At 48.0% G+C, this 10481-nt stretch overlaps 2 protein-coding genes across 4 annotated transcripts; one reads left to right on the plus strand and one right to left on the minus strand.

Moving 5' to 3' along the window:
* The first annotated feature begins 2100 nt into the window (after positions 1 to 2100).
* Positions 2101 to 3216, plus strand: LOC136548147 (uncharacterized). Its single transcript, XM_066539769.1, has 3 exons — positions 2101 to 2150; positions 2235 to 2322; positions 2410 to 3216. Exons 1-3 carry the CDS (start codon positions 2101 to 2103, stop codon positions 3214 to 3216), a joined length of 945 nt encoding a protein of 314 aa, XP_066395866.1.
* A 405-nt stretch (positions 3217 to 3621) lies between these two features.
* On the minus strand, positions 3622 to 8209 carry LOC136549486 (uncharacterized). 3 transcript variants are annotated; one of them, XM_066540787.1, is made up of 4 exons: positions 7925 to 8209; positions 6218 to 6319; positions 4200 to 4417; positions 3622 to 4064 (listed from the first exon to the last, which is right to left on the minus strand). In XM_066540787.1, exons 1-4 carry the CDS (start codon positions 8160 to 8162, stop codon positions 3777 to 3779), a joined length of 846 nt encoding a protein of 281 aa, XP_066396884.1. In that variant the 5' UTR covers positions 8163 to 8209; the 3' UTR covers positions 3622 to 3776. The 3 variants fall into 3 exon arrangements, with proteins under 3 accessions (XP_066396884.1, XP_066396885.1, XP_066396886.1); XM_066540788.1 differs by having other exon boundaries at positions 6218 to 6283; positions 7925 to 8205; XM_066540789.1 differs by lacking the exon at positions 6218 to 6319 and having other exon boundaries at positions 7925 to 8208.
* Positions 8210 to 10481: the final 2272 nt, after the last annotated feature.

Here is a 10481-nt window from a genome sequence, read left to right on the forward strand (position 1 = left end):
TTAGGGAGGACGCGGTGCCATGGTTTGCGTGGAGTACACGCGGTGGAGGTGGGCGTTTTGGCGGTGGTCGGTGCGGCGGCGAGGGGTGGCAGCAGCGGTGGGCGGTGGTCGATGCGGCAACGAGGGGTGGTGGCGGCGCGAGGGTTAGATGGCAGTGGAGGCGGCGTCACTAGGGTTAGGGAGGACGCGGCGCCATGGTCTGCGTACACGCAGTGGAGGCGGGCGTTTTGGCGGTGGTCGGTGCGGCGCGAGGGGTGGTGGCGGTGGTGGGCGGTGGAGTCGAGCACACAAGATTGGGGATTTTCCCCCTAAGTCTGACTGGGCAAGAGGATAAGGCGCTGGGGCTTGGGTGGCTTTTGCGAGAAGTGGGGTGGGCCCCATATGTCGGTGAGCGGGAGAGCGCGGGAGAGAGCGTCCGGTGGCAGCGAAAATTTTGGCTTGACGACTGGGCCCGATTTGTCAGCGGCCGGACCTGGGCTGGCCAAATTTTTTTACTGGTGCAGAGGGTCCACTAGTCAGTGACCCTTTTATTGTTATTAGGATTTGAAATGAATGTTTGGGGTATTAAACGATAGAAAATGGAAATAATGTCTAAAACAAAATTGTACAACTCGTCAAAATCTACAATGTTGGTTTTGGGTATTTTTTCATTTGACACTTTTTGATAGTTTGAAATTTGAATTTCAAAAAATTTGAGCTTGGAACTAAAATTAGGGGTACTAAATAATTTCAGATTTAAAAGTGATGAACACAAAGATTGCACATCTCATGAAGATGTACACTTCTTGTTTTGGGAGTTTGTTCATCCGAGGAAGTGACAATAACTTTGTTCACAGAAATCATATATCTCACTCAATGTTCATGAAACTATAAGAGTGAATGTAAAATTTGTGAACTACTTTTTTACCACTTTGTCAAATGGGAAAATGGCCAAGCTAACACTTGTTGGTCTTCATGAGTTGAACAACTTTCTTATTCATGAATTTTATAGCTGAAGTCATTTTGAGTTTCAAATTTTAGATTCAAATTGTGCTGAGGAACATCTTATGGCCCACATGTCATTGAAACACCAGGCCCACATGTCATATAAAGAAGGGGTATGTACACTTGCTCCCTGGCGCTTGGACCAGCTAACATGCTCAGTGGCCCGCTCGGCCACTGTCTCTGGCCTACAGCCTCTCCCCGCCGCCCCGACCTGTAGCCTCGCCAGTGACGAGGACCTGCAGGCCCGCCGGTGATGAGCACCTGCAGGCCCGCCGACGACTGTGAAAACATTTTGTCAACTCTACTTAATATTCCAAACAAGACAAAGGACACCGTCACTGCTAGACTAGATTTGGAGGATAGAGGTATAAGAAAGGCGCTTCATTTGCTAGATGACAGTGGTAGTTCATCATCAAAGCCAAGAGCTTGTTACGTTCTAAATAGAGAAAACAGGAAGAAGTTCTTGCAATTTGTGAGCAATGTTATGTTTCCAGATGGCTATGCCTCCAATATATCAAGATGTGTATGGAGGGAGGAGGATCAATGCATGGGCTGAAAACACATGACTACCATATAATGCTGCAGCGTATCTTACCAGCTGCCCTTCGTGGTTTGGTGCGCAAAGACGTATACGAAGTGATTGCTGAATTGGGTAGGTTCTTTACACAACTTTGCTCCAAAACTCTAAAGGTTGATGCACTACACCAGATGAAGGAAGATATTGTGCTTATCCTTTGCAAGCTAGAGAAAATTTATCCTCCAGCATTCTTCGATGTTATGGTTCACCTAGTAGTACACTTACCTGATGAGCCACTCCTTAGGGGACCGGTGCAGTATGGATGGATGTATCCCATTGAGAGAAGGTTTAGCACCTTTAAGCATTTCGTCCACAATCAAGCAAGACCTGAAGGATCTATTGCAGAGGCATATAGTGCCTATGAGTGTATGACCCAATGCTCAACATATTTCAGTGACATCATTAGTAGGTTCACTAGGCCTGAAAGAAACTTAGATGGAGAAGAGAACATCTCACCCAATGGTTACTCTATTTTTGGTCATGGTACTAACCTGTTGGGGGCTTCAAAACTTCATTACGAAGACAAAGACTATGACTCCATGGTTTGGTTTGTTCTAAATAACTGCGAAGAGGTTGATGAATACAAAGAGTGAGTAATTCAAGTCATTTCATTTCACCCATGTTTATTCAATACTAGTGTCACAAGATAACTAATTATTCTCTTCCTTTGCAGCATCTATAGGGCAGAATTACAACAACAAGGGGTCAATGATGTTGAAAAAATGATGTCATCACAATTCGCTGCATGGTTTGAGGATCATGTGTGTGCAACTTCTACAACATGACTTAATAATTTATGAAACAGTAAATTTGGAAACTCACTTATTCTGTATGTTTTCAACCTATAGATTACCACATTGAAATACCAAGGCAGTACACATGTTGATGAAGACCTATACTCACTAGCATGTCAGCTGGATCTGCGAGTGCGTTCTTACACATCCTGTATAATCAATGGGGTACGGTACCACACTTTGGCTCATGACGAACATAGGAAGACACAGAACTCCACCATCAAAAGTGCAGGTACTCACGGTGATGACACAATTGACTTCTATGGGAGAATCAAAGACATTATTGAGTTGAGTTACAATAAGAACAGCAAAGGCCAAAGAACTATTGTCTTATTACGGTGTGAGTGGTACAATCTAGAGGGAAGGACATACCAGATGAAAGATGATGGTTACTTCAAGAGCATAAACATCCAAGGCCGATGGTATAAGGATGATCCTTTCATTATAGCCACAGATGCTTCACAAGCATTTCTCTTGGAAGATACAAAGTTAGGTCCAAGTTGGCGAGTGCTACAAGAATTTGGCCACCGACATATATTTGATGTCGAAGAGTCTGACACAAACCAAGCAATTCAAGAACAACAACAAATTAGATGTCTGGAGGCATACCAAGAGGAGCACATTTCATCGAGAGAAGGTGCAGTGGGAGACATTCATCCTGATTTGGATTTGTTGCACAGGGAGAATGAACCAGGCAGCCCTATAAGTAGAGACCTTGTGGAGACCATCCGGCGACAGCCACATACAGCTCAAGGTGATGAAGCAGACGATGGAAATGAAGATGAAGATGAAACCTATCTTGAGTACCATAGTCCAGAAGAAGGAGGGAATACTTCAGGAGAAGACAGTGATGATGACTGAACTTTGCATTTTTTAGAGATTTGTGAACCATGAACTTTTCTGTTTTTTATTATGTTGTATTTGAATTAGGCTACTACATTTGCATCTAAATTATGAACTTGTAATACCTTATATGCAGTGACTCTGATTTCAGTGCATACTTGATGTATGTATGTATGATGCAAGTTACACTGTCTAGATTTCAATCACATGCTGCAAATTATAGTGCCCAAATTTCATTGACATGAACCAAGTTCTGCTGCCCAGATTTCTGTGATGTTATGACACATGACAATGTCATGTAATGCCCAGAACTGTCATGTAATGTACAGAATTTGTCACAAAATGTATAGGCTGCAAGTCATATATATAGATGCTGCCTAAATTTCATCCAACAACAGTAAATCATCATAAGCAAAAGGGATCTTTATTTCCAACATATAGCACCAATGCATAGCTTACACAAGAGATGTTCAAGAGCACAAAGGCCCACATTTCATACCAAGTGCATAAACATACACCACAAGAGGTTTAGTACAACATGTCCCAGCCTACTTGATCATAAAATCCAAAAGCATTGCCTACTTCAACACTAAAGCTACAACCAACAAGATGGCCAACACCAGGAATATTGTTACATTCAAGCATCCACACACAAGACAAATGCAGCTTCCCATGCCTTCCCTGTTCTTGCCAACCATTTCCTTCACCTCATTCAGACTTTGCTCCAAGCTATCAATTTTTCCCACCAGCTCAGGAACTTCACTGGTCGAAGCTGCTGCAATGGTTGAGGAAGGTGGAAGTAGATAACCATGATCTTCAAGGTACACCACATATTCTTCCTCGAACCAATACCTGGAACATGTCCCCTGCATCCAAATGACAAACACATGCATTTTAACACCAATAGTGTGCGCACTGAATGCTAATAGCTAACAATATCATTCTTAGGGAAATGAATTCAAACAAGATTGAAATTTGAGGAATAGAACCATGGCACTGACATTGCTATAGTTCTTCCGGGGGCACTTGAAAAACCTCCTTCCAACGTTATACTGAGACTTCGTGGTAGTAGCAGCAAACAACCTCACATCCTTGCAATCAGGGCACATGATCAATGGCAACCCAGTCACATCGTCAAAGGGCGCCTGCACATCGATAGCAGTGGGCGTTGGCGCTGCAGCAACAATAGCAAGAGCTTCTGGTTGCCAGCCAAACCTAGCTGCACATGACCGTTGAGTTAGAGCGGCTGAGGACAATGCCTGCGACATGAGAACTGAAAGAGGGAAGGTGAGCAACAGTCAAAGGCAACAGATCGAGTGGGGGAAAGGGAGAGGCACAGCCACCAAGCGCGATGGGGACCAGCCACCGCCGAGACATCCGCCGCCGACCACCGAGCACAGCCCGACCAAATCCCCTCCAAAGCTCCGCCCGCCCGCATGCCGTGCTCAGCCCACCCGCCGAGCTAACCCTACCCAACGAGCTCCGCCCACCGTAGTGTGCCACTCAACCCGCTAGCCTGCCGCGCGTGCTCCGCCACCCAACTAGACTCTACTACGCCGCCCAAACCATGCTCTGCTCCACCAGCAAGCCGGCGCCCCAACCAAACAACGCCAGCTCTAGCCTCCCGCCGAGATCCACCGCCAACCGTGCGCCACCAGGCCGCCCGCCAAGCTCCGCCGCCAAGCACGCCATGCTACACCGCCCACTAGCCACCGGCAGCCCCGAACCACGCTCCACCGCCGCTCCGCGCAGCCAAGGCGCTGCCCGCCGCCGTGTGGGAGTGGGGGATTTTGGGGAACGATTCAAAATCATCGACCATTCCATCTCCTTCTGTTGGGCGTATATTGATGATTTTTTATTTTTTTTAAACACCAACGCTGAATAATGACGTTGTGTAGCATCACGTTAGATTAAACAAACAGTGACGCAAAAATAGGGTCACAAAAAACCAATTCATGTCATCATAAAAGCTTAACCGATGATTGGCTACTGTCGGTCGACATTTTGTGACGACGCTCGGCACATTTATGTGACACATTTGAGAGAGTCGTCATAAATAATTCTAGGGCTTCTGAAATTATGACGCCACTGATTTTGTCATCATATAATGATATGATATATGACAATATTATGCCTTGTCATGAAGACCACCTTTATAACTACCCAATTACGGAGTAGCGTTTGATAGTCCCTAAGTAGATCGTTTCACATCTCGAATACATACAACAATCTCAGGTCTAAGGACATAACGTATATGATGTGAATAGAGACAATCTCACGTTGGGTCAATCTAGCCTACATGTCATACATGTGCCCACATTATTAGTTTGACATCTCCATGTCTATGACTTGTGAAACATAGTCATCAACTAATAATGTGTTGATCTAATATTCATGTGCGTCCTCACATGAACTCCGATCAGGGACAACAATAGAATAACCATACAAGTATAAAGTTCCACAATCAATTCATATAATTGATAATCGATACAAGTTGTCTTTAATGGATATTCAATGGACTCATAATATGTCATGAATACAAGGCAATACAATCATCTCTATGATTATCTCTAGGGCACACTCCCAACAGTCACCACATAGTACCCGCCATAGGTACTCAGTAAACGGGGATACCCAAGCCGTACCCCCTTGGTAAGACTCGTCCAATGCTCGTCATGATCCCTGTTCAGCCGACTCAACCCTCACCACTCACCCAAGACGCACGCAGCACACTCCGCAAGGTCAAGTTCGCACAACGGTCATAAAAGTAACCAAATTCCACCACGCCTCACATCACAGACATAAAGCATAGTAGAAGTATCATAGAGTGTAAAAGCGAGTGAAGGCTAACCTAACAGCGATAGCAGGGTGATGGTCAAGTCAAGGCAGGGCTAAACAAGTAAATAAACTAAATGCAACCTAGCACAGGAATATAAATATATTGTAGAAATAAAGTACTAGCAGTTATAATATTAAGCCATGTGTAATAGGATCTATGAGGTTGGGTGAGATGTGGCACCTTCGCTGTTGTCGCCTAGCTCCTCGTACTTGTAGTCATACTCGTCAGAGTGCTCCTCCTCCGGCTCTAAAAACGTAATCGAAATAGTCACCTTAGCGACTCCTATAGAATCCACAAAGAAGCAAATGAAATTCGAAAGAACCAAATGCACTCAAACATAATTTTAAAACATAGAGCTCGATTTATAGAAAATTTGGGCATTCGTTTCATATTTTTCTGAGCTCGGATGATTTAGTTATGATTTTCTGAAGTTTATAACAATTTCTGGAAAAAGAAAAGAGGCTGATTTTTCTGGGTGCGACACGTGTCAACCTGTGGTTGGTCCACGTGGCGCCAGCGTGTCGGCTGATGTGGCAACGGTGCTGATGACGTGGCTGATGATGTCAGCGTAGACAGGTGGGGCCAGATGACATCATCTACTGACGTCAGCATTGACCAAGTCAACGGTCAAACCCTAATGGGCCGAAAATGGGTCGTTAACAGGCCATTACTGGGCTGGATGGGCCAGACATGGGCCATTATTGGGCCGAGTGGGCTGGATATGGGCCGGGTCGGGCCCAACACGTGGCGCTCTCTGGTGACGCCACGTCACCCGTCTGGATCCAAACTGGGTTCAGTTCACACGACTGGTCCATCGTGGACTCATCCTTCTCGGGCCCACACGCCATTCACCGGGTTCATGTAGACCAGGTTCACGGAGGCCTTCCTCTCTTGGTCGTGGTCCATGCTGTTGGTGTTCCATGGACATGAGCTAGGGTCCCACTTGTCAGTCCCTTGGTCCACATGGACCGTGTCCATTCTTGGGCACCCCTCTTCTCTTCTCTTCTCCCTTTGCTCTGTTTCCATCGGGTGAGGCCGACGACGGCGCAGCGGTGGCACGACGGCATAGCGGGGCGCTGCAGCAAGGCTCGGCTGAATCCGGCGAGCGCATGGGCTCCACGACGGTATGGTAAGCATGGCAAGGCCAAACACGGCAGTTGTGGGCGCACAGCGAGGCATGGCCGCTATGACGGCGGCACAGCCGCGGCGGCGCACCATGGCAGCGGGGCAGCGAGCCAACCCTAGTCCAAAACGGGGCACAAACCGTCGATTAGCGTCCCCCGGGTCCTCTTTCGCACGTCGGTGGCGACCATAAGGCACAGCGGTGGCTCGACCCGTGGCAAGGGCTCACGGTGGACACGGCGTGCACGATGGCTACGCGGTCAGTGCGAAACAAGGGGTCCGGAGTTTCTCTTCCATGGGGGCTTGGTGCGGTGGTTCTTCGCGAAGCTCAACGGCTAAGCTTCGCGACGCGAGGTGGCCGGAGCTGCTCGGTGCAAGCTCGCCATGGCGGCGCTTCGTGGAGCTTCGACGACAACACTTCTCCACGTTCAAGGCAAACGGGGCTCAACTTCTAGGCTAATCGTGCGCACGGGGTGCGTAGCACCACGGTAGGCACGTACTCATGGCCAGGTCGTCCGGGGTTGTTTGCTTTCGCCGAAACGGTGACATACTACGACGGGCATGGCCGCGGTAACGGCATGGTGGGCAAGTTCGTTCATCTGGCGTGTGGTGGCGCCGGGATCCGTTTGGTTGAAGCCGATCACATGTGTGCGCGTGCTCGTGTGTCCATGAGACCGGGAGTGGCCACGGCCTATGCGCTCGTGGTGGGAGCGCCATGGCCGGCAAGCAGGGGCGAGGTGTGGAAAAGGGGACATGGCGGCTCACCGAGATAAAGACAAAGTAGAGGCGGGGTTGTGTCGCGGCGTAACGGCGGCTCACGGTAGCAGACGGACGGCGCCCTGCTTCTCTCCTTCCCGGCGTGGTCCACAGCAGACTCCGGCTGCTCTCCGGCGAGGTTCTCCTCCTCTCCGACAGCGGCTCCCGGCTTCTCCTTTCTTTCTCCTCTCCTCCGATTTGGTGTGGCTGGTGGTGGATTGGAAAGCCACAGTGGCGGCTGGGGCATTGGGAACCCTAGGGCACATGGGTGCTCCTCTTATAGGCCGGCGTTAATCAATGGAGCACGGCGGACGGCTGATGATCGCAGGGCGCGATCAGGCGGCTCCATGGGGCTCGGCAGGTCGCTATCACGGGCCAGGCGGGTCCCGGGTGTCAGCGAGGGTGGCCAATTTGCCTTCGCGGCCAAGGAGGATGAGGAACAAGGGCGCGGCAGTGGCATGTGCGCTTGCCGTGGCCGTTGCTCGCTTGGCAGGGATCACGCAATTCATGTGACCCATGGGGTCCATGGCTGCGAGGTGGAGAGCACGGATGCCATGTGATGCAGCGTGGCCGGGATCAGAGGGCGGAGGGGCGTCGTGTCGTGTGGACGCTGCTCTGTCACGCGGCGGCAAAAGCAGAGGAAGGGAGGGGACCGTGGGGAAACATATGACAGGTGGGGCCATCCTGTTAGCGGCTGCGGGGATGAGGAGAGCAGGAGGCTTGCTGGGCCGACGGGCCAAGCTGGGCTGTTCCACTGGGAAAGAAAGGAAAAGAGAGCGAGCCGGTAGGAAAAAGGGAGGGAGAAAAGGATTGGGCCGGATCAGGAAACGGGCCATTAGGCCAAGCTGGGCCGAGAAAGAAAGAGGGAGAGGGATTAGGCCATCAGGCCGAGTTGGGCCGCTCGGTTTGAAAAAGAAAAGAGAGGAGAGGGAGAGGGCTTGACGGGCCAGCTCGGTCTTTGGGCTGAAATGGCCTTTGCCATTTTCTCTTATTTGTTTTTTTTCATTTCTGATTTCTTTTGTAAACTCATTTGTTTCACTTGTGCCACATATATATTATATCACATGGTGGTCCATTTATATCATAGGGCTTGTTGGGATATTATTCCCAAATTATAGTATATATATATATATATATATATATATATATTTATTATATAATTTAATATGTGTGGGTTTATTTGTTAATCATCACATAAATCAAATAAAATCCAAAACACATTATTTATTAAAATGCAACATGAAGAGATGCTTGTACTAGTTGTAGGTAAATATTGTAGTGTTTTGGGGTTTGCTACATGACACTTCATCACTTCATGGATATTTTGAGAAAAAAATTTGTAGTTGGGATTTTTGGGTTGTTACAGTCCTACCCCCTCACGAGAATCTCATCCTCGAGATTAAAGATTGACGTACCCTTCAAAGAGGTAGGGGTAAAGCTCTCGAAGATCAGACTCCTTCTCCCAGGTGGCTTCTCGCTCAGTGTGATTGCTCCATTGAACTTTGCACATTGGAATAGTTTTGCTTCTGGTTTCTTTGGTGTCTCTTCCCAGAATCCTGACAGGATGTTCTTTATATTCCAGCGTGTCCTGGATATCTAGCACATCCATGGTTACTTCTTGTTCTGGTAGCTTCAAGCATTTGCGTAACTGCGATACATGAAAGACAGGGTGTACTCCTGACAACTCTTGTGGTAGGTCCAACTTGTATTCTAGCTTTCCAATTCTCTCAATGATCTGGTAAGGTCCAACATATCTTGGAGCAAGCTTTCCTTTCACTTGGAACCTGACGGTACCTTGGAGCGGGGACACCTTGAGATAGACATGATCCCCAACTTCAAACTCGAGATCTCTTCTTCTCTTGTCGGCATGGCTTTTCTGTCAACTCTGGACAACCCTCAGATTCTCTCTAACTTGAGCAACTCCTTCTTTGGCTCTCTGATCTTGTCGGGGCCAAAGAATGATCTTTCACCAGGCTCTGACCACATTAGCGGGGTATTGCAGGGTCTCCCATACAAAACTTCAAATGGTGACATCTTGATACTAGCCTGGTAGCTGTTGTTGTAGGAAAACTCTGCATGTGGTAGGCATTTTTCCCAATCGGAGCCGTATTTCAGGACACAAGCTCGAAGCATATCTTCTAGAATCTGATTTACCCTTTCTGTCTACCCATCAGTTTGAGGATGGTAAGCGGTGCTGTAATCAAGCTTGGTCCCAATGGACTTGTGCATCTGTTGCCAAAAGCGAGACATGAACAACGACCCACGGTCAGATACAATGCTCTTTGGGGCTCCATGTAACCTGAGAATTTCCCTGAGGTAAAGATTAGCCAGCTGGTCGGCTCGGATATCTTCTTTGACGAGTAAAAAGTGTGCAACCTTGGTCAAACGATCAACTATGACCTAGATGGCATTATGTCCTATGGGGAGCGAGGTAATCCCATAATGAAATCTATGGATATGCTATCCCACTTCCATTCAGGGACATTGAGAGGTTTTAGCAAACCTACAGGTCTCTTGTGTTCGGCCTTGACTCTATTGCAGATGTCACATCGGGCCACATGTCCTG

Source organism: Miscanthus floridulus, chromosome 4, assembly GCF_019320115.1.
Source record: "Miscanthus floridulus cultivar M001 chromosome 4, ASM1932011v1, whole genome shotgun sequence".
NCBI lineage: Eukaryota > Viridiplantae > Streptophyta > Magnoliopsida > Poales > Poaceae > Miscanthus > Miscanthus floridulus.

Excerpts from the sequence above, each read along its gene's own strand:
- LOC136548147 (XM_066539769.1), top strand. The coding sequence starts at position 2,101 with ATGGTTTGGTTTGTTCTAAATAACTGCGAAGAGGTTGATGAATACAAA. Across the intron at positions 2,151-2,234 it reads GAGGTTGATGAATACAAAGA|CATCTATAGGGCAGAATTAC; the intron begins GTGAGTAATTCA and ends CTTCCTTTGCAG. Across the intron at positions 2,323-2,409 it reads CTGCATGGTTTGAGGATCAT|ATTACCACATTGAAATACCA; the intron begins GTGTGTGCAACT and ends TTCAACCTATAG.
- LOC136549486 (XM_066540787.1), bottom strand. The coding sequence starts at position 8,162 with ATGCCCCAGCCGCCACTGTGGCTTTCCAATCCACCACCAGCCACACCA. Across the intron at positions 4,418-6,217 it reads GCTAGGCGACAACAGCGAAG|CTAGGTTTGGCTGGCAACCA; the intron begins GTGCCACATCTC and ends GGTCATGTGCAG. Across the intron at positions 4,065-4,199 it reads CCCGGAAGAACTATAGCAAT|GGGACATGTTCCAGGTATTG; the intron begins GTCAGTGCCATG and ends ATTTGGATGCAG.